Below are 25,079 nucleotides of genomic sequence, written 5' to 3'. Positions count from 1 at the left end.
TTCATAAAATAGTTTTGATTAATATGGCAAGAGAAAAGAAACATGAACACATTTCAGTAGATTTAAACACAATCATTTAAGTATATTTAAATATTAAAAGTACATTGACATACCTGTATATAGAAGCCACTTATTATGCATGATAATATGCATGCTGATAAACACATTTCCTATGCTCATTTATTAGCCTGTAAGCTCTAAACATTTTATACCTAGAATCACCTTAAGAACATGAGACAATGTAGTATACAGCCATGAGTTTCATTTTTTTCTAGCTATATTAATAGTCTGCTCTTCATAAAGAATCAGAATAGCACAGTACAATCCAATTCATTTATTAAGAGAGTCAAATGCATGCTAATCTACTCAGTTATTTTGACGGCTTTAATGACTTAATTATTACACTAACCATGAGTGTGGCTAAAAAAATAACTGTTCACACAATGGTCTATTTTATGTCATTCAGGCAAAATGTTATTTTCCTCTAGGACTATATTTTCCTCTAGGACTAATAACTGACTTGCAAAATTTAATTAGACAATTTTTGAAAACACAGTGTCATTTAAAAAAAGAAAATTTTAAAATTAAAAAATATTTAATACTTTAAAGGGTAATTAAAAAAATTCTCTTAGAAATTGTTAAGTTTAGAAATAGCACATACACATATAATTCTGGTAGAATGAAAACATCATTCAGTGGGTCGGGCATGGTGACTCACACCTGTAATCCCAGTACTTTGGGAGGCTGAGGTAGGTGGATCACCTGAGGTCAGGAGTTTGAGACCAGCCTGGCCAACATGATGAAACCTCATCTCTACTAAAAATACAAAAATTAGCTGGGCATGGTGGTGTGCGGCTGTAATCTCAGCTATTCAGGAGGCCGAGGCAGGAAAACTGCTTGAACCTGGGAGGCAGAGGTTGCAGTGAGTCAAGATCGCGCCACTGCACTCCAGCCTGGGCAACAGAGTGAGACTCCATCTCACAAAAAACAAACAAAACATCATTCAATGAAAAAGTCATCAGATTCTTTCATAGTCTATATACACACTTTTGTTGTAATAAAAATCACACAGTTTTTTGAAAAATAAAAGATGATATAAAATAATTTTAGTTTTCACATACATGCTTTAGTTCATAAAATACTTTTCTAAGAAAAAATAAATTTTATTCTTGTATTCTAATTCTCATTATTTTGCATTGGGGTTAGGAGAAAAGTGACGCTAGTATTTCTGTATAAAAATATATATTAGCTCATCTAACATATACATTAAAAAAGTAAACTAAAAATCAAGATTTTCTTCCTTCTAAAAAACTATTTTCATAATTTTGAATACAGCAAAAGATATTTTCCAACTATTAAGTTGTATTAAAACTTACAACTGAGGGGCAATAAAAATGATACATCTATGCCAAATCCTATATTTAAATCAAGTCTACTTTTGAACCTCCAAATTTAGAATAACAGTAAATACATCTACTTCTTATTGATAAGAAGCCTAACTGCCAAAGTAATTAGTGCTAAACCTATTGCTTTATTCTCATTTTCAGCATCATCATTCAGTTACTGTAAAGAAATCTAATTCATTTAAGGCTCAATAATCTCTCTTCTCCCATTTGTGCCATGGAATTTGATTTTATGAATCAGAGGAGAGAAAGGAAGTCCCCTGCCTCCAGTGCACTGATTAACATACAGGTTAACATATGAAGTTCCTGTATCAGGAATCAAAATATAGAGAAATGATTATGCTAAAATGGAGTTTCCAATAACTGCCAGTAAAGCAGACTGGCGGAGCTCTGCCCTATTGCTTTTGGACATTTGTGACATACTCTGACCTTAGCAAACACGTTTCAATGGCGGTATACATGCAGTTATCCCCGGCTTCACAGTTTCAGCTGAGGGAGCACACAGAGACAACGCTAGAGCGGTACCTGCTGATGCTGCAGCATGTATGGCTATTTTAAGATTCCTTCGGGCTGTTTGTTGCTGTCTTTGAAAACAGATTTGACACTTATTCAGCAGATCCTTTGGATTATTAAGCTTGCAAATTAAGCCTTAGCAAATGCTGTGTACTAGTTATGATGGGCAAAAATTTCATGGAAGAAGGAAAAGTTATATTTTGTTATTCCTTCCTCCTTTTAGTCTGCGAGTATGGGAGGTATGAGTGATCTCACTGGAAGTGGTATAAGACCGACAGCACTTATGATTATGTTCAAGCAACTCCACTGGATCCCAGCACATATGACTCAGTTTAATAAGGAGTTCCCTTATAATGAAGCATTATTAAAATAGGTACATTTGTTAATGTGATTTTTTTTTCCTCTGACTCTTTGCTGATTAACTTCGGTAAAAAGAAAACCTGTTTGCCTAGATTTTCTGTATTTTACTCATCTGTGTGGGCTCCCTTAATCTGACATTAAAACGAGTGATCTTATCATCTGGAGCCTAAAGGTGTATTTAAACGAGTAATTCCTGAAGCACTATAGTCACCGAAAACAAGATGCTGCTGCTGGGAAGAGAGAGCTAGCCCTTATCTCACAGCTGCGCATTGGATTAGAATTCTGTTGCAGGCAGCGTTCAGCTCTTGTCTGTTTCCTATGTCCTTACAGTGCTGTCCTCCTCTATGTATTACTGATACTTATGAGATATTCTTTATTCCACCTGATAATTTACAACTGCATTTTCCATATTGGTGAGATCAATTCAATTAGTGATTGAAAAGTAATCTCCTGATGTTGCTGCCACTGGTTGCTTGGCTTGTTTTAATTATGCCAGCATATCTTTACTCTCACAAAATTGAAAGGATGCCAAGATATTTTCTGCCCACCTCAAAAGAGTCTGAGCCGTCGCCTAAGATTATAATTTCCCCAAAGTTGGGAGAAGGTATTCTTAATTGTGTGTCCTCGAACACTTGGTATTTTGACATGTTTAAACTACTGAATAATAATTGCCTATCCATGACAATAACAACTTTAAAATACATGTGCAATAGCATGTTACAGTTTCCAAAAAGCTTGGGCATGTTAAAGAGTTTCTGCTTCCTAAGAATCTCTTGCTATAGGGAAGATAATATCAATTATCTTCATTTTACAGGTGGGGGAAACTGCAGTGCAAAAAAAGTTAAATTACTCAATTTCTCAGTGAGTAAATGGCAGACTAGGGTCAGGATTCCAGGTCCTGTGCCGTGGCGTTTTGTGATCTTTTCACTATACCTTCAGGTTCTTCATAACAGAACCCTGTTGGGGTACACGGACATTTAGAAAAGCTGGCTATGCAAGAATTTTGCTGTCTGAGTCTTTCCAAGTCCTTTCAGTCTAGTTCCATCAGTGAAAGTTCAGTTTTATTGCCATCAGTTGCTCCTTCCCCATGACTCCCCTTTGTGAGCTGAATCATCTTTCCTGACCCCTAAGGGCATCTAATTCTTTTGATTATTTCAGAACTTTATGGTAATATTCGTGTTCACTTCCAAAACTATTTTTATCAATCTTATTTTACGTGTCAAAATCGAATGTTCTCACAGACTACAGTAATAATTCCTTGAAGAATGTGATAGCACCCTTAAGCCCTCGCTCTTAAAAATATATATCTTTCTCCAAATATATCTAAAGCTGTATCAATGTCATCATCAACACACACCCATATGCACACACATTCATTTAGGGCAACACCTAATTCTCATAAGACTTTCCATTGCACTTTCCTCACAACCCATAATCCAACAACTCACACTTTGTAATCCCTGCTGTTTTCAATGATTTTATGCTATGATCTTTGGCATATCACTTTTATATATAATATGGCAGCTTACAAAGCGGAGTGCTGGCATCACTCTGAGAGGTGGGAAAACAGTAGAAAGATGGAAGACCTAGGGGTACTATAGGGATTCTCATGCCTGACTTCTATCTAAACTTTTGAAAAGTGAGAGAATTTAATGAAATAAGAACTTTAACAGCTATGGTAAAGTCATGTATTTGTTAGGTACCTCCTAGAATTAGGAATGGTAAATGTGGTTTTGAACCTACTATATGGCCACAAATTCAATAGTGAATTCCTCTGTATGTAGAAACTTACTAAATTCTACATATTTTAAAGAACTTAAACATAGTAGTTTAAAGCAACATTCTAACATTCTACATGTGTGAACACCACAATGTAAAAATTAGTTATGTCATATAATGCTTCATTCAGTAATATAAAAAATCCAGAGAATTTTATAACTAGAATGAATTCAGTCTTCAATTTACTACATGAAAGAAAAGAAAGATATATTTTTCATTGACTCCTTTAAGGTATTTTAAATTATACTTCATTTGCTAGTCAATAATGTAGAAATCTGCTTAATATAAAATGTTATGGAGAAAATAAGAACAGAAGGAAAGTGAACTGTTGCATAAAGAATAGAAATGTTCATAATTGAAAGAAAAATAAAAAACTGCCTTCTGCCCATTTCTTGAAAAACAGTTTTGAATCCCATTAATATTTAATTTTTGCCAATTGTCCCCTAAATATCCTTTACTACTAGTTTTTCCAAAACCCAATTTTTACACACATTACATCTGGCCAAGCATAGTCCCCTCTCCCTAACCCCTTTCCTTCATGCTTTTATTCCATGTTGCTTATTTGAAGAGTTGTTTATTTGAACAAAAACATTACTATAAGAATAAAGGAGTAAATTAAAATAGCAGGAAATATGTTGAGAAACTTACTTACCAAAAGAGAACAGGGACGCCCATTATGTTCAAAAGCCTCAGAAAAAAAGTCAGTGCTGTGGTCCAGTCTCTGATGCCCTCCATATTCCGCTGCATCTGAATCTAGCACAATTTTGAATGTACAGCTCTTAAGGAATACACAACAGTTGAGGAGTTGAATGAGACATTGAAAATATGTGCTGAGAGAGCAATTTAAAAGTGTTGAGCAGTGTTAAATCATAATTTGTGCTAAGAACTAATTTCTTCTTTTATAGTTTTATGTTTGAAAGGGGCTGTATAGGCATCTACTGCACACACTCAAGAGATCCCTGTTATACTTCCATCATGACTCATCAAGTGACCACCCAGCCTGGGACGAAACATACCTAATCTACTTTTCTCTTCAAGCAACCCATTCCACTTGTTATAAATTCTTCTCCATATGGAATAGAAATTTTGCTCCTTGAGATTATATTATTTCTACCAAGACAAGCCATAAAGAATAAGTTCAACATGTAGTCATCTTTTAAATATTTACTAATAGTTATACTATCTCCATGTGTCTGCTAGATATATTACTAAATACATACAGTCAGTCCTCCATATCTGTGGATTTTGCATCTATGAATTGAATCAACTTCAGATAAAAAATATTCAAAAAAGAAATGCATCATTGCATCTATACCGAACAACTGATTTTTCACAATAAGTTGTTAGATAGTATTAGCATATTTACAGCAAAATTAATAAAAGCTATCATTATGTTCAAATTTATTAGGCTCAAAATGTCTAGAAATGGTACTTGATACAAAAATCTACAATTAAATATGCATTGGTATCTTAGAAATCTTAAGTTTCTTCTCGCCTAAGTAGAAATACAGATAGTTTAAGTGCTTTTTGTTTTGATTTCCTGGAAAATATATCATTAATCTCAGAAATGTTAGGATATTATCATTACTGCAAAAATTATCACATTAATAGAACCTGTGAGCAAGGAACAATGAGCCATCATTTTCAACCCTTGAAAATCTTTGTCTAAGTCAGAGATGAAGATGGACATGCTACAGAAACTTTTGCTAGTAGTGTTGCTCCATTTTAGTCAATCCAGGTCAGCCTTCTCTAATTCAAACTGAAACTGATAATCAGAATATTACTGAGTTGAGAAAGAGAGAAAGACTGAGATTCAAATGATGACTACTAGGCACAGGGACATTTAAAGTCACTCAATATAGCTGCAAATTATTTGGGCGTACCAATATATTTAGTGCTGAAATCTGGATAATGAAAATAAATAATCAAAGACATGGCAAATAATGAAATACTGTGGAATTTAAAAAAAACTATTAACATAGAAGTTTAGCTTTTGTTCTTCAAAATACTTTGACAAATCTTCCAAAAACTAAAACAGTACAGTTTAGAGAGTAATGTTCTAGAATACTTTAAAAAACGACTGAATTAAAATATCAATTAATGAATTACTGGTTCACAACGTAGGCTTTTGATAGCAGTGGCTAAATAAGGCAAGCATATCATCAAAAGCAATGGTTCCCAACCTAGGTGTCAAGAATCACTGACTGGTAGTCACCTTATTGTAAGTTCTCACTGAGTGAGTAGTTATGTTATTATAAGGGGTTGGGAATCTATATATGCATTAGGCATTGTCTAAAGACTAAATTATGTTGTTATACACGTTTGACACTGTATTTCAAAGAATGTACATGTTTTTACTATTAAAATGCAGATTATATTGTTCCCTTCTTTGTGTCCATGTTACTCAATGTTTAGCTCACATTTGTAAGTGAGAACATGAGGTATTTTGTTTTCCCTTCCTGCATTAATTCAACAAACACCAGGGCCTACTTGAGGGTAGGAGGTTGAGGGAGGGTGAGGATGGAAAAACTATCCATCAGTTACTATGCTTATTACCTGGGTGACAAAAAAATCTGTGCACCAAACCCCCACAACGTGCAGTTTACCCAGTAACAAACCTGCACATGTACCCCCTGAACCTAAAAGTTAAAAAGAAAAAAAGAAAGAAAAGAAAAGAAAAGAAACCATTAGACCCAAACATTTAATGTGCCTTTTACACAATGAATGATCAATTATGGGAATGTGACAAGACACAAGAGCTTGTGCCGGGGGGGCAGTAAATTGTGGGAAAACAACGAGGAAATATATGGGGGAAACTGAAAATAACCAGGGGTTATTTTAGTAGGTTTGTTTGTACAGGTCTGTTTCGGAATGGCTTCCCAATGTCTGGTGATGAGAATGTCCTCCTATTCCTGGCACAGGAAAGGCAACTTTTTCACGGGTAATTTTATGATTTGCTTTTAGGTAGAAACGAGGAGATCAAAGAGCTCTTTCTGCATCTGTTGTTTCTCAAACAGCTTCAGCTCAAAATAATCAATAAGCCAAAGTGGCATATTTTGGGGTAGCATGTTCTGAACCCTTTCCTAACCAAATTCAACTTCTCACTAATACTAGAGATGACTATTCCTCCTATGAACACTTACATTTTAGTCACCTGAATTATAATTTTTAAAATGTTATAGGAAAATAATTTAAGGTTGTAAAACTAAAAATAAGAATTCCCTCATTTACTTAGGGGCTTTTTTTTTTTTTTTTTTGAAACAGGGTCTGGCTGTCACCCAGGCTGCAGTGTAGTGGTGCGATCTTGGCTCACTGAAACCTCTGCCTCCCAGGCTCAAGCAATTTGTCCCACCTCAGCCTCTCAAGTAGTTGAGACCACAGGCACATGCTACCAGACTGATTTTTATATTTTTTGTAGAGATGGGGTTTCGCCATGTTGCCCAGGTTGGTCTCGAACCCTTGAGCTCAAGCGATCTGCCCACGTCGGCCGCTTAAAGTGCTGGGATTAGTGAGCTAAAATGCCTGGCATGCTTTTTTTTTTTCTTCTTCTTAATAAAGGAGAATGTTCTCAACAAAATTATTTTTCTGACACAGAATTAAATAATATTTAATAGTTATTTTCAATGTTATAGTAAAATAAAAATCATGTGTCCATCATTTTACATGCTTTTCCCACAATAAAGTACAGACTGAGCTTCACACACCAAAAAATGCAATTTTAAAGTCACAAAATTTAATCGTTTTTGTGTATACTTTTCTCAATCAAAGGACAGTAAAAGAACAACTGCTATATAAGGATTCATTTCTCTTTGACACCGAAAGAGATCATTATATTGAAAATGTTAGAATCTACTTACTTTATATAATTGGTAGCCATAAAGGAAAAGCTTATAAAAGCCATAGAGAAAGTTTCAAAATATCGGTTTAGACATGTTTCTCTGGCCTATAATTTAAAGAAGAAAATTTTCTGTGTCCACTTGTGCAATCACCCAGTTCTGTGTCTACGTTACCCAGGGAACACAATAGCTTCCTTTAGAAAATGTGGCCTTTAAAATCCAGAAATTTCTACAAATTTAAACACTAAATGAAAGGTAATGCGTGTGAAAGAGCTTTATAATTATGAATTGCTACCATATATTATTCAAGTATCAGGAAATTACATGTTTTAGGAATACTGCTTAGAATTAGAACAAGCCTTTTCAAGCAGGTTATTTGAGCAACTCATTTGTTTGTTTCACACGTTCTCTCACTTGGGTACTCCCTCACTCTCATGTGCACGCACATACACACAGATGCACACATATGTACATACATAATACGGGACCCACACAGCACCACAATTCCTACATCATCCTTTTTCTGTGAAAATTTATCTCTGAAAATATGACTCAAAGCCAGTGTATACTTATTTTAAACTACCTTCGTTATATGGTTTCCAATACATAGCACATAGGATAAATTTAGCAGGACACCTTAAAAGGTCATCTGTTATCCATAGCTACCTCCCTATGCCTGGCAGAGGACCTTCTCATAATAGGTTCCCAATAAAACTTTGAAACTGATATTCAGAATGACAACACTGACTTACCAAGAAAAGCCAAATTACATATATTGTTTTTTATAATTGAGGAAAGTACAATAAATTATCTTTACTCCCCCATTCCTTTACTAAGTACATACAATGTACAAGATACTGTGCAAGAAACAAAAATAACGAAGACATGGTCTTTGTGTACATGTGATTTACAGCCTGTAAAGGGAGATTAGGCATGCATATGAACATGCATAAATAGAGCAAAGAGCAATATGCAATGAGAGGGAGAGTCAGGGAAGAAGAATATGAGGGATGAGCCACATATGAAGACTTTTGAAGGCTGGGTTAGGGTCTTAAGACTTATTTTATTAGTTAAGTGTCATAGTGCTTAAAATTCCTCAGAAAGGGTATCACAATAAAAAAAAATTAACCTGGAGGTTGTAAACAGTATAAAACAGACAGTGGAAAGACTAAGTCGGAAAAACCAGTCAGGAGTCTAACAACTGTCCAAGGATAGTTAAGTATGGCTAATCTCTGAGAGTGGGAAAGGAGAGACATAGACTGAGTTTTAGAAGTACAAGTGACAGTACTCAAAAGTAAGGAAACTGAGGCTGAATTAGGGAAACAGAAGTGGAAGGGGAGAGCAGTTGTGCCCAAAGACAGACAGCTTGTTAAGTGGTAGAGTTGGGAGGTGCATGTAAGTCAAATGTAGATCTGATTACCTTACTCTCTATATGTGGCACCAATTTTATGCCAAGAATATGGCAGTGTTTTCATATACAGTTTCTTGTTTATTTCTCAGGTTGAAAATCTTTATATTGTTATATTTGAGACTTTGTAATTTATTTTGGCTCACGGTTCTGCAGATGATACATACAGGAAGCATGATGCTGGCATCTGCTTTTGGTGAGGGCCTTAAGAAGCTTACAATCATGGCAGAAGGAGAAGGGGTCCAGGAATGTCACATGGCAAGAAAGAGAACAAGAGAGAGCGAGCAGGAGTGAAGCTCCTTTAAACAATCAGCTCTCATGTAAGTGAGAACTCACCCACCTCCAACACTGGGAATCACATTTCAACATGAGATCTCGAGGGGACAAATATCCAAAAAATATCACATTCCAAGCATAAAGAGGACAGAATGAAAATGATGAGAAGAATAAAAATAGAAAAATCAGATAAAATGATATCCATCTGAATTACTGACACGATTAGATATACAAGATTGCCATTCCTAAAAGTAATGTTGAGGTCTGAATATCTGAGATTTACTATACTTGTTCTAGTCCATTTCTTATTCATTTGGTCCATTTGATCATTATATTAGTAAAGACAAAACACTGGACCATAAAATTTACCTTGTTCAACTGGAAAAAAATACAGTAGGGAAAGAATGACAATTTTTTAATAGTTTTTTTTTAAAGGAGATCAAATAGGTCCCTATCTTGGATAGCATTTTAAAATATTATGATTTCTTGTTTTAAATTCAAGAGCTTCCTAACTATTTGACATATCTATCAACAGGTTGAAGTAGATAAGAAGTTTTGAGCCTTATTTTATAATCCTTAAATTTTATAGTCCTTAAATTTGAACCAAGGAAGAGCCAGTGTTCTGAAGGAGGCCTGTACTAATAAGATTAAAGAACAGTGAAGGCATGAAGACTCTTAAATTCAATGGCTCTTCAAATACTTCAAAAGCTGCTGTGTTTGCTCAGGCACTTGATAAAGTGTCTGTTCAAAGTATAAGGATTTTGATGTAAGAAGTACTATCATTTATATCATTCTGCACTAAACTCACTTCACTCCCACTGATGAAGCTAAGGAAATTTATTGTAAGGTACAACCCTTGAGGTTTCAAATTGAGTGACAAAAAGAAGAGTTCTCCAGTGACTAGATGACTGTAATGATGGCAGAGCGGGTAAGTTACCATGTATCTTCAAATCTAAGACATCACCCATTTCAAGATGAATTATTTTATATATCTCTAATAAAGAGAAAAATATGACTATCACATCAATATTGTAAGATACATGCCAACTGAAGACAGGCTAAAATGTGAAACAATGTAGGTTTTTGGAATAGGAATTTAGTATAAGTTATTTTATATCTAATTCTTTAATCAATCCATTCATATTACCACGATTAAAATAATGCCCAGGAGGTAAGTGATCCCAGGAAAGAGAATTTATACTGAAGGCAGAAAATATTAGGTTCAAAATTCTAAGGAATGTTTTAATAAATGGAAATGTGAACAAATGTCTGGTAGGGTAAGAACAGTTGCTGAAAAGCAAGGAGAGTTTAATGATTGTAGTAGTCTGAAGAGATCTACACTGCACAGGGCTTGCCACAATGTTCTAACACAATCCTTCCCTTTTTATGTTACATGGATTGAATTTATTGCTGGTTATAATCCACAAAACCTAAGGTTATAGCTACCTAGCATCTCAAATAGATCTGTCCATTTATTTTATAAACATAGCTAAATTATGCCTACTTTATTGTCCTGAATCACAGAAAAGGCTATAAACTACAACTTTCAGTTTCTCTCTCTGGTCTCTTTCCAAATGCAGGAGTGGCAAAGACTTGTGATATATTGCTATATAGATAATGAATGTGCAGGTCTGTTAGTGTGTGGTGGAGGGGTGTTGTAGGTGTGTGTGTGTGTGTATGTGTGTATTTGTGTATCTTATTTAGGTAATTCTATTTTTACTTCTGTGATCTAGAATACACACTAAACTTAAACAGTCATCATTAAAAATGATAGTTCTGCTAGCTAGCCATTTGTAGAAGATTGAAACTGGACCCCCCTTTACACCATATACAAAAATTAACTCCAGATGGATTAAAGACTTAAATGTAAAGCCAAAACTGTAAAAACCCTGAAAGACAACCTAGGCAATACCATTCAGGACATAGGCAAGGGCAAAGATTTCATGACGAAGACACCAAAAGCAAAAATTGACAAATGGGATCTAATTAAACTAGGGAGCTTTTGCACAGGAAAAGAAATTATCAACAGGGTAAACGGACAACCTACAGAATGAGAGAAAATTTTTGCAAACTATGCATCTGACAAAGTTCTAATATTCAGCATCTATGAGGCACTTAAACAAATTTACAAGGAAAAAAACAAACACACTGATAAAAAAGTAGGCAAAGGACATGAACAGACACTTTTCAAAAGAAGATATACACACAGCCAACAATTATATGAAATAAAGCTCAACATCACTGATCCCTAGAGGAATGCAAAACTACAAAGAGACACCATCTCACACCAGGCAGAAGGGCTATTATTAAAAAGTCATCCCATTACTGGGCATATACCCAAAGGATTATAAATCATGCTGCTATAAAGACACATGCACATGTATGTTTATTGTGGCACTATTCACAATAGCAAAGGCTTGGAACCAACCCAAATGTCCAACAATGATAGACTGGATTAAGAAAATGGGGCACATATACACCATGGAATACTATGTAGCCATAAAAAAGGGTGAGTTCATGTCCTTTGTAGGGACATGGATGAAGCTGGAAACCATCATTCTCAGCAAACTATCGCAAGGACAAAAAACCAAACACCACATGCTCTCACTCATAGGTGGGAATTGAACAATGAGAACACATGGACACAGGAAGGGGAACATCACACACTGGGGCCTGTTGTGGCAGGGAGGAAGAGGGGAGGGATAGCATTAGGAGATACACCTAATGCTAAATGACGAGTTAATGGGTGCAGCACACCAACATGGCACATGTATACATATGTAACAAACCTGCACGTTGTGCACATGTACCCTAAAACTTAAAGTATAATAAAAAAAAAAAAAAAGTCAAGGCTGGGCACGGTGGCTCACGCCTGTAATCCCAGCACTTTGGGAGGCCGAGGCGGGCAGATCACGAGGTCAGGAGATTGAGACCATCCTGGCTAACACGGTGAAACCCCGTCTCCACTAAAAAATACAAAAAATTAGCCGGGCGTGGTGGCAGGTGCCTGTAGTCCCAGCTACTCGGGAGGCTGAGGCAGGAGAATGTCGTGAACCTGGGAGGCAGAGCTTGCAGTGAGCCAAGATGACGCCACTGCACTCCAGCCTGGGCGACAGAGCGAGACTCCGTCTCAGAAAAAAAAAAAAAAAAAGTCAAAAAATAACAGATGCTGGCAAGATTGTGGAGAAGAAGGAACACTTATACACCATTGATGGGAATGTAAATTAGTTTGAACGTTGTGAAAGTCAGTGTGGTGATTCCTCAAAGATCTAAAGACAGAAATACGATTTAACCCAGCAATCTCGTTAAGGGGTACATACTCAAAGGAAAATAATTCATTCTATTATAAAGACACATGCAGGCGCAGGTTCACTGCAGCACTATTCACAATGGAAAAATCAGGTAATAAACCTAAATGTCCACCAATGACAGACCAGATAAAGAAAATGTGGTACACATACACCATGGAATGCTACGCAGCTATTAAAAAGCATGAGATCATGTTCTTTGCAGGGACATGAATGGAGTTGGAGGCCATTATCCTTAGCAAACTAACACAGAAACAGAAAACCAAATACTGCATGTTCTCACTTAAGCAGAGCTAAATGAGGAGACCACACGCACACATAAAGAGGAACAACACACACTGGGGCCTTCCAGAGGGTGGAGGGTGGGAGGAGGGAAGAGGATCAGGAAAAATAACTAATAGGTACTAGGCTTAATATGTTGGTGATGAAATAACCTGTACAATAAACCTCCATGACACAAGTTTACCTATATAACAAACCTGCACTTGTACCCCTGAACTTAAAACATAAGTAAAAAAAAAATGAGAGTTCTGATATTTTAATTACTTTTCAAAACTATTTATGGCCATGTGAGCTTTATGATTATATTTCTTTCAATGGAAAATATCCAGTTAGTTTTTTTTTATCTCCCTGACTTTAGTTTTTAAAAATCCCCAATATTATAATATTTCTAAAATAAAATTTATAAGAAAGTAATGTGAAATTAAACAGAGAACTTGCCCGGGCGCGGTGGCTCACGCCTGTAATCCCAGCACTTTGGGAGGCCAAGGCGGGTGGATCACGAGGTCAGGAGATGGAGACCATCCGGGCTAACACTGTGAAACCCCGTCTCTACTAAAAATACCAAAAATTAGCCAGGTGTGGTGGCGGGTGCCTGTAGTCCCAGCTACTCGTGAGGCTGAGGCAGGAGAATGGTGTGAACCCAGGAGGTGGAGCTTGCAGTAGGCCAAGATTGTGCCACTGCACTCCTGCACTCCAGCCTGGGCAACAGAGCAGGACTCCCTCTCAAAAACAAACAAACAAGCAAACAAACAAAACAAACAAACAGAGAACTTACTAATCAATGTAATCAAAGCAAATTTTAAGATATAACAAAAGCCAAATTCAACTTTTCTCTTTATACATATATGTGTGTGTATACATATATATGTATATGTATATATTTGTTGTTATTAGAGTACCTTAAAATTTTAATGACCTTGAAAAAAGCAAGATCTTCATGCATAAGCTAAATATGCATTCAAATTTGTGAACACTGTCTTCGTTAAAAGTTTAAATGACACCTGTACATTTTAATTAAGTGCAAAACAGAAGCATATTTCTATTATAGTCTAGGATGTGCTCATTTCATCAACAAAAGGTTTCTGATTTTAGACTACAAAATAAACTCCAATCCCTGCAAGTATGCTTCTTTGGCCATACATTTTTAGAAACTGTACAATGCAAAATAGCAATAAAACAAGCTCAAAGGATGAGGGGCTCAAATGTCACTACCAGGTTAATTAATGGATTACTATGCTTTTTGAAATGTATTTTCACGCAAATTATTAGAATTATTAGTTTATTTTTAAGCATGCTTAATGACCCACATCAGTAAATAGCAAGTCAAATGGTAATACAAAATTTTGAGTACTACATATTTCTCTATATAAATAGGACAATTATTCTAAATACTTTACAGAATACTTCTGACTAACCTACTTAGAAACTTTTCTGTATCCTAGAAGATTATATAACTTAAATTTAAAAAGTCACTGTTTCTTAATAATTTGAGAAGGAAGAAAAATAGAAAAATGTGCTCACACTTCTGCACTAACCTCTCCCTAAAACTGTTGCTCTCTGTCTGTGCCTTTAGGATTATCCAAAGAACTTGGATAATCAATTATCTGATGAAGCGATGGCAATTATTTAGAACTGAAAAAGAAAAAATAACAGATTTTTATTCACCTTTTTAACCAAATCTTTTATTATCAAAATGAGTTTACACCCTACAGACTCAACACTTTCTAAAAAAAAACATTGTGCTTTTAAACTCAAAATAATTTTGATTCAGGCTATAAACACCTTCCCCCAAACAAACTTACTCTGGGAACAGGCTTCAATGGAGTCAAGTGCAATATATCTAAATAAAAAGATAATTGGAAACGGGGACCTCTGAAAAATAAAGACAATCATAAGCAGTGAGAAGCATTATCCAAGCCATTTCAGGCAGAAAGACAGGGATAGGAGACAGCATTCTAAAACACAAAAATATGGTGAGTACCTCCATGAGCTTTAGGGTCTAACAACTGCATTCTAATTCCAGTCCTACCAATTGCTAACTGTGTGTCTTTGAGCAAGTTACTTACTTCCCGGAGGCTCCGTCTCTCATTTGTAAACGGAGGTAACACATCAGAGGGTGGGTGTAGAGATTAACTGAAGCAATCTATTATTGAGTGCTTAACACCCTATCTAGCACTGGGAAAAGTGCTCAAATTATTAGCTGCTGTGGCTATTATTACTATAGACCCTGGCTCACTTAAACTGCTGTCTCAAGAATTATATAAAATGTTTATCTTCAAGGCTCATATTTTTCATCAAGAGATGAAAAATATAAAAGTGGGTCTATCAATTCTTTATTTTACTTTTTATACTTGACTGGGCCTCTTCTTTCTTTATGATCTTTATTTCTATTCCTCTTTCTCTGTGTCTTTGTTCTCACCAGAATTTGGTATTTAAAAATTTTTACATTAAAGTTTAATCATACAGTACACAGAACTCTTTGAGGACTAGCGTCTTTTTTTAAATTTTAGGGTTTGTCTTTTTTTTTTTTTTTTTTTTAAAGAAGGTACTTCTCAAGTTTATGAGAAATACTGAGAGAGCTTTTGGTGACAATCCTACCTGAAAATTAAATACCTCCACACACTCTCCCACACCTGCCTTGATTTTTCACCATAGTATTATCAGCTTTTAACATATTATAAATTTAATTATTATATTTTTGCTTCTCAGCCTTTTGGCTAAGATCCAGTGTCTGTTCTTATCAGTTTAATTTTTGTCTCTCATTATTAAAATACAATCTATATAAGAAATTTCTTTTTTTTTCTCTGCCATATAGCACCTAGATTAGAACCTGGCATTTGGTGAGTATATCTTTTCATTATTTTCCTATTGCAGTCTCCTCCTTGGGTTTTAATTTTTAATCTATGCATGTTTTTGCTAAACTTTAAGAAATAACTTCATACTACTTTGGTCATCAAAGACCAAACTTGATTTTTTCCCTCTGTTTCATAGAGTTAACATATAAGACCTGTATAAATGTAACTTCTATCACAATTCCATTTCATTACCTATAAAGTTTAACTTAGACATTTTGAAAGATTTCATATTCTTTACAAATTTATAATAGAATATTTATAATAGAAAAAATCCTTCATTTTGGATAATTTATAATAAAATGCATGTTAGTTTGAAGCAATTAATTCTCAAGCTAACTACTCTGATTGGTATGAGCCTTGAAGATAAACGTTTTGTATAATTCTCAGCTGACATGGATACATGATTCCAGGTTTATTCAAGTCAGCACAAACTCAAAGACTTTCCGTATCTACTTTACTGGTTAGCTTTCTCTAAAAAAACGACTGAACTTAAGCACAGAACATCAAAGGGGTTTGTCAAAATAATACATCCAATATTTTGGCAGGGCCAGAATATGCTCTTTGGTATAACAGTTTCTACCACTCTACCACCATCTTCCAGATAAAGCCTGCAAAGTGCATAAACTTTAATATATTTAAAATTTGGAAATCTGATTATTTTAGCTGTGGTGGTAGAAACATCATTTTTCTTTATTTGAAGTCTTAACTTATTTGGAGTCATACAGTTAATGTATAGCCCTCTTTCTCTTTTAAGACTAGATAGAAAATCACAGTACAGGTCTCACTCAGTGCTTTAGAAAGCCGAAGAACAGGGGCTAAACTAGCATCCCATGAAAAACTGTAAAGCAAAGCTTGCAGGTGTGCATATCTGCATCATCACTTCAGTCTTTCCTGAGCACTTCTGGGCACATAGCCCATAACTACATCAGATTAATTATTGTGAGGAGAAAGATTCAAAGTAAACATTTCCCCATATGCATTTAAAAAATTGGGTACATTTTATACTGTTTGGGTGATGGGTGCACCGAAATCTCAATCACCACCGAAGAACTGATTCATGTAACCAAACACCACCTGTTCCCCAAAAACCTATGGAAATAAAAAATAAAAAATAAGCAAAGGGAGTTTTAAACACACATGCATGGGGATATTTTAGTCAAAGGTACAAACTTTCAGTTATAAGATGAATAAGTTCTGAAGCTGTAATGTACAATACGGTGACTACAGTTAATAATAATGTGTTATACACTTGAAATTTGCTGAGAGCTGACCGTAAGCATTCTCACACACACACAAGAAAATGGTCACTATGTGAGGTGAGGAATATGTTAATTAGCTTGATTGTAGTAACCATCTCACAAGGTATATGTATATCAAAACATCACACTGTACTTTAAATAGACATAATTTTTATTTATCAGTTATGCTTTTAAAACAAAAATAAACAATGGGGAAAGGACTCCCTATTTAATAAATGGTGCTGGGTAACTGACTAGTCATATGAAGAAGAATGATAGTAGACCGCGACCTTTCACCATATACAAAAATTAACTCAAGATGGATAAAAGATTTAAATGTAAGAACTCAAACTATAAAAACCCTAGAAGAAAACCTAGGAAATACCTTTCTTGACATCAGTCTTTGCAAACAATTTATGGATAACTCATCAAAAGCAACTGAAACAAAAACAAAAATTGACAAGTGGGACTTAAACCAAAGAGCTTCTGAACAGCAAAAGAAACTATCAACAGAGTAAACAGACAACGTACAGAATGGGAGAAAATATTTGCAAGTTATGAATCTGACAAATGTTTAATATCCAGAGTCTTATGGAATTCATAAGGAACTTAAAACACTCAACAAGCAAAAACCAAATAACCCCATTAAAAAATGGGCAAAAGACATGACCAGACACTTCTTACAAGAAGACATACAAGCGTTCACCAAATACATGAAAAAAATGCTGAACATCACTAATTATTAGAGAAATGCAAGTCAAAACCACAATGAGATACCGTTTTACACCAGACACAATGGCTATTATTAAAAAGTCAAAAAACAACAGATGCTGACAAGGCTGCAGAGAAAAGGGAACACTTATATACTGTTGGTGGGAAGTAAATTAGTTTAGCCCCTGTGTAAAGCAGCTTGTAAATTTGAATGTCTCAAATAACTTAAAACAGAACTACCATTCAACCCAGCAATCTCACTACCAGCTATATATCCAAAGGAAAATAAATTGTCCTACAAGAAAAAAAAAAGACATTTGCACTTGTATGTTTATCACAATATGATTTACAATAGGAAAGGCAGGGAATCAATGTAGGTGCCCATGAATGGTGGATTGGATAAAGAAACTGTGGTATATGTACACAATGGAATGCTACACAGCCATTGAAAAGATGAAACCATATCCTTTGCAGCAACATGGATGTAGCTAGAGGTCATTATCTTAAGTGAATTAACACGGGAACAGAAAACCAAATACTGCATGTTCTCACTTATAAGTGGGAGCTAAACATTGGGTACACGTGGACATAAAGATGGAAACGATAGATGCTGGGGATTACTAGAGCCGGGAGAGTGGGACGGAGGCAGTGTCTGAAAAACTACCTACTGGGTACTATGTTCACTACCTGGCTGACAGGATCATTCACAACCCAAAACTTTGCAACACACAAACAAAAACAAAAGCAAACAAAAGAACCTCACGTAACAAACCTGTACATGTATGCTATAAATCTAAATAAAAGTAGAACTTAAAAAGATATATATACATATAGTTGGAAAACATTTTTCCACTTACATTCATCTGTGCTTTTGAGTGTCAGAAACCAGGATAGTATTACGCCGCAGAAAAACATTTAGTCAAAGGCATCATTAACCTCTACAAACATAAATAGAGAAAAAAGCTAAAATTAGTGAGACACACTTCACGTACTTCGATGGCATTTCTAGAGGGCAACAAAAAGACGAATTATCTGGTGACCAAATGTAAAACTGTACTGAATTTAGAGAAACTAGATTTAAATCACATTTATTCAATTACTAGAAATACGACCTTGTGAAAATTATAAATCTTTCTGATCCTCACATGTAGATTGAGGACAAAAAATGCTTGCCTAACCAGTATCACTGGAGATGATGTGAGGGTAAGATGGGTTAATGTAAATAAAAGTATTCACATATTGTAAATTGCCATGCAAATTTAACTTTTGGTACTAATTTTGATCTCTTAATATAAGCTTGTATTTCAGACACATGATTCATATGACTAATTTAATTAAATTCTCATAAAAAATGAAAAAAAAAAAGCTTATATATATCTTAACCCAAGTAATTTTGTTTAATTTGAATGGGCTGAGCTAGGTTATACTAGAGTTTTCCAGTTTCAAAAATTTATAATTCCATGTGCTGCCCAGTTTTGCCTAACAGTTATTAAACATCATAAAATTGCCCACTGCTTGGTGAATAGGGCATAGGTCAAGGTGGGGAGAATCATTAGGGAACATCTTCACAGAGCTGATAGCTGAAGGGTGGGAGAATTTTTCAGGGAAAAGTGCAAGAAAAATGAATAAATGGATTTAGATCTTAAAAAAGATAACATGAAGAATGGGTGGAAAGAAAAAGAAATCAAGACAGTGCTGCAGGATACAGAGAAAGGGAAATAAGAAAGAAAGGTGGGCAAATAGTACAACAGTGAGGAAGGGATTTAACAGGGAGCAGAAGAGTTGCAATTCCAGCACTGTGAAAGGACTGAAAGAAATCACTGTGGCGTGGTGAAATGGGAACTAGGACACGCGAAAAAACAAAAATCAAAAACAAACCAAAAAGGAGGACAATAGAAAAAAGACAATAGACAGGATTAGTACCTACTTGTCTTTCCTTTTTATAAAAATATCTTTTTATTATAAAATTTCTAATGCATTTTTAGAAGATGATGAGAGTAAGGATGTCCATTACCCTTAATACTTGCTAAGCTCAAACGTGGGCGACACTGTTGTTAAGCCTTGCATGCACATTAACTAATCATTAACTAATTTAATTCTGACAACAATTCTATGAATAGGTGTTCTAGAGATGAATAACCAAGAAACAAAGAGGTTATTTTCAAAACAAAACTAAGTGGCAGAGATGGAACTTGAACCTCAGAGAGTCATATTCTAGAGCTCAAGCTCCTAACCACTATCCTTGCAATGAGAGCAAATTTCTTTATGTTTACAAATATAAGAACAAGAAATACCTATTACTTCTGGAGACCTTTGTTACATGAGCCAATGGGAAATAAAAATGTTAGAAGAAGAGAACAAACTGAAGAAAATAATGTTTCAGAATTAGAAAATAATGCTACTACAAGAGAAAATTATTTTTCCTTTGTTTTCTTTAGCTGGAAAAAAGGACAGATGTCAATAGGGAGGCCAGCAAAGCGAAAATTGCCTCTCTCCCTAAATAATAAAGAACACATGAGAAAAAAAAACCAGTAATGTTTATAATTTTACATACAACATAATAATTTTTCATTTTAATTAATGTTCTTGAAATAAAATGATCATTGTGTGACAATAAAAGGTATTGTGTAATCATTTCAGTTATATGTTAAATATTTTTATTTGATCTTATCTAAACACTTTCCTTATTCAATAGCTGATGCCACATAACTACAAAAAATAACCACAATTAATTTTGCAAATTAATGCTTATTTATAGGAATTAATTAGGCATTTTCCCATCATTAGGCCAACAGAAACTACATTAATAGAATTAGAGATGGTTCTTACGCATGATTACAATTGAATCCACTGCTTCCAAGAACACATTGTTTATGGCTCTAATATTTCCAACTTTCTCTGAGAAATGGAAACTTCCTTTGGTTGTAGCTTTCAAAAATGCTTAGGAGCCCTTAGGTAATTTTAGTGAGCCAGTAATTATATCACGTCTTAATTTTAAGAAATCATCTGGGATACTCAGGTAATACTTTTATGTAAATGTAACACTGACCACTCAGTTTGATCCTGTGATATTCTGATTAAGAAGAGCTTAACGGAAAATGTCAGAACAAATAATAACTCACTTAGGCAGGCAGGAGATGCTCATTGAAAAATTTCTACTGGCCAGAAGGAAAAGTAATATAATATCCATGTTAGAAATTTAGTTTAGACATAGAACGCTCTATTTAAAAAACACTGGTATCGGGTATAAAGATGACTAATATAATTTATTTTTTAAATAGAATAAAAACCATATATTTTGGATAAATTAAGTAAAGCCTAACTTTAAAAAAGGAAAGGCTCAATGTGAAATCTTTCAGGCCAATGAAACCAGCATAACTTGTTTTACTGCACTTTATTGCACTTTACAAATAAACATTTTTACAAATTCAAGATTTGTGGCAACCCTGCATCCAGCAAGTGTATTCGCGCCATTTTCCAACAGCATGTATTCACTTTGTGTCTCTGTATCACATTTTGGTAGTTCTTGCATTATTTCAAACTTTTTCATTATTAATATATATTAATATATGATTGTCTATTCATAATTATATTATTTTTACATTATCATTATGTCTATGATGATGATCTGTGACCAGTGATCTTTGTTGTTACTATTGTAATTGTTTTGGGGCACCGCAAATCATGCACATATGCAGCCACAAACTTAATAAATGTGTGTGTTGACTCCTCCAACCTACTGGTTGTTCCCTTGTCTCTTCCCCTTTTCTTGGGCCTCCCTATTGTCTAAGACCATATTGAATTTAGCCCAATTAATAACCCTACAATGGCCTCTAGGAGTTCAAATGAAAACAAGAGTGGCATGTCTCTCACTTTAAATCAAACACTAGAAATGATTAAGCTTAGTGGGAAAGGCATGTTCAAAGTTGAGACAGGACAAAGGCTAGGTCCCTTAGGCCAAAGAGTTAGCCAAGTCGTGAACTCAAAGGAAAAGTTCTTCAAAGAAATAAGAAGTGCTACTCTAGTGAACACATGAGTGATAAGAAAGTGAACACCAGCCTACTACCAATAGGAAGAAGTTTTTGGTGGTCTGGATCTAAGATCAAACTAGCCACAACATTCCCAAAAGTCAAAGCCTAGTCCAGCAAGGCTCTCTTCAATTCTGTGAAGGCTGGGAGAGGTGAGGAAGCTGCAGAAGAAAAGTTTAAAGCTAGGAGAGACTGGTTCTTAAGTTTTAAGGAATAAAGACATCTTCATAACATAAAAGTTTAAGGTGAAGTAGCAAGTGCTGATGTAGAAGCTGTAGCAAGTTTTCCAGAAGATCTAGCTAGGATATTGATAAAGGTGACTACACTAAACAATAGATTTTCAATGTAGATGAAGCAGGCTTCCATTGAAAGATGCCATCTGGGACTTTCATAACTACTGGGAAGACACAGCCTGGTTTCAAAGCTCCAAAGAACGGGATGACTCTCTTGTTACGGGCTAATGCAGCTGGTGACTTTGAGTTGAAGCCAATGTTCATTTACCGTTTCCAAAAACCTATGCCCTTATGAATTCTGCTAAAGTCTACACTGCTTGTGCTCTATAAATGTAACCACAAAGCCTGGATGACAGCACGTCTGTTTACAGCATGGTTTACTGAGCCTGTAAGCCCAAGCTTGAGACCTATTGCTCAGAAAAAAGATTCCTTTCAAATACCTCATTTTCATTACCTCATTGATGGAAGCATCTGGTCACCCAAGAGCTCTGACTGAGATGTACAAGGAAATTAACATCGTTTTCAAGCCATCTAATACAACATGCACTCTGCACCCCATGGATCGACAAGTTATTTCAACTTTCAACTCTTCTTATTTAAGAAATATATTTTGTAAGACTATAGCTGTCATAAGCAGTGATTCCTCTAATGAATCTCAGCAAAGTACATTGAAAATCTTCTGGAAAGGATGCACCATTCTAGATGCCATTAAGAACATTTGTGATTCATGGGAGGAGGTTAAAATATCAACACAATAGGAGTTTGAAAGAAGTTAATTCCAACTCTCATAAATGACTTTGAGGAATTCAAGACTTCAGTGGAAGAACTAACTGCAGATGCAGTGGAAACAGCAAGATAACTAGAATTAGAAGTGAATCCTAAAGATGTGACTGAATTGCTGCAGTCTCATGATAAAACTTTAACGGATGAGGAATTGTTTCTTACAGATGAGCAAAGAATATGGTTTCTTGAGATGGAATCTATTACTGGTGAAGATGCTAGAGATGGCAACAAATGATTTAGAATATAATATAAACCTAGGTAATCTTTATCAACTAAGTGGTGGGGTTTGAGAGGATTCACTCTAGTTTTGAAAGAGTTCTACTGTGGGTAAAATGTTACCAAACAGCATCACATGTTACAGAGAAATCTTTCATAAAAGGAAGAGTCAATCCATGTAATAAACTTCATTGTTGTCTTAGCCACCACAACCTTTAGAAACCCCACCCTGATCAGTCAGGAGTCATTAACATCAAGGCAAGAGCCTCCAGGAGCAAAAAGATTATGACTTACAGAAGGCTTAGATGACCATTAGCATCTTTTAGCAATACAGTATTTTTAAATTAAGGCATGTACATTGTTTTCTAGACATAATGCTATTGCACACTTATTAGACTACAGTATAGTATGAACATAAGTTTTATATGTATTGTGAACCAAAAAATTTGTGTGACTTGCTTTATTGCAGTGGTCTGGAACCCAACCTGCCCTATCTCCAAGGTATGCCTGTAGATTTCCTTCTTCCATATTTGCAGTCTAGGAAAAGAAATGGTTAGCTAATGTGGTAATGAGTATAAAGTGCTTTCAGAGTACAGGACATATATTAAGTTTATAAGAGATGGTAGATCTTATTATCAACATCTGCTCAGCAAGCACATCATAGTATAATAATATATTAATTGTGAATTCTACAAAATTATGGTGTATTTTATTGATAATAGTTTATCAATTTTTATACCATTTAATTAAATTACTGGTTTAAGGGAGAAGCAAATAATTTTAGTACTATTTGTCTTTTAATTACATAATTTTAAACCTTCAGGAGTTATTTCACCACTAGGTAGCTACATACTCCATTTATCCATCTGTCCTTCCATCTGTCAGTCAGTCTCAGTTCATCAACCCTCTATGATACTCCTGTCAGAGATTTAGCTCTCTGTTTACAGGTACCTAGTGTATTCTACATAAACATATCATTGTTGATATATGGGTAATACTCTGTCTTATCATTCATCTCGAAGTTTACAAACACATAATAGTATCTCCTTTTTAAAAATTGATGAAAATGATCACCTTGGGCACAAATGTTCCTCCCGCCCAACCCCAATGAAGGATACTATTACTAGGTGATTATGCACTACCTTCTTTAAAGGTTATAATAATATTTCTGATTTATTTTTCCTCCAGAAGGGCAAGAAATAGAAGACAGAAATTTTGACTGGGCTATTGTTAGATGACCTTCTGAAGTGAAGAGACCATCATTGCACAACTGAGCTATGAAACAAACAAAAAAACAGAAATGCTGTTAAATATTTGACAGCACTGTGATGGCTCTTCAAAACAACAGGACCCTGGTACCCCTTCAAGAAAAAAAACCCAAAACTAAATACATTTGTGTGCAGTAAGGGCTTACTCACTATTCATTACTGCCTATAATCTTATGAATATATGTTAAGGCAATCTAAAAGTGTTATAGCAGTTGCAATATTTTAATCATGCAAAATATTTTTCTTACTTGGTGATTCATCCCTAATTCGTGGGTAGAGAAAGGAAGCTAAATCATAGGCTTTTTATGACCAAGGGAGGGGAGGGTACTGGTCTGTCATTATCATTAAATCATAGGGATTGTTAGACAGTGTTTAGCAATGAAAAAATGATCAAAAGGACCTCTATGTTTAAAAGTATTAGTCATTTCAAAACTAAAGAAAGTGAACCTAAGCAATCAGCATACATCCATTACGAAGCTATTTTTAAAAAGGAGGACCTATATTAAATATAAAATTGTTAGTAGGATCACCTGCCTCAGCTCTCATAAAGCTCATCATCAATAAATTGCAGCATAACGTAAA

At 35.0% G+C, this 25,079-nt stretch overlaps 1 protein-coding gene across 1 annotated transcript in view; it reads right to left on the bottom strand.

The window, feature by feature from the left end:
- Positions 1-25,079, bottom strand: part of GBE1 (1,4-alpha-glucan branching enzyme 1) — a 277,012-nt gene that overhangs the window by 4,603 nt on the left and 247,330 nt on the right. Inside the window, exon 15 of the mRNA XM_003255144.3 lies at positions 4,708-4,825. Within this exon, the coding sequence (XP_003255192.1) occupies positions 4,708-4,825 (118 nt within the window). The remainder of the gene's footprint in view (positions 1-4,707; positions 4,826-25,079) is intronic.

This window comes from Nomascus leucogenys, chromosome 21, assembly GCF_006542625.1.
Source record: "Nomascus leucogenys isolate Asia chromosome 21, Asia_NLE_v1, whole genome shotgun sequence".
NCBI lineage: Eukaryota > Metazoa > Chordata > Mammalia > Primates > Hylobatidae > Nomascus > Nomascus leucogenys.
Note: the sequence above shows the minus strand (reverse complement) of the source record. Positions and strands in the feature narration are given on the sequence as shown.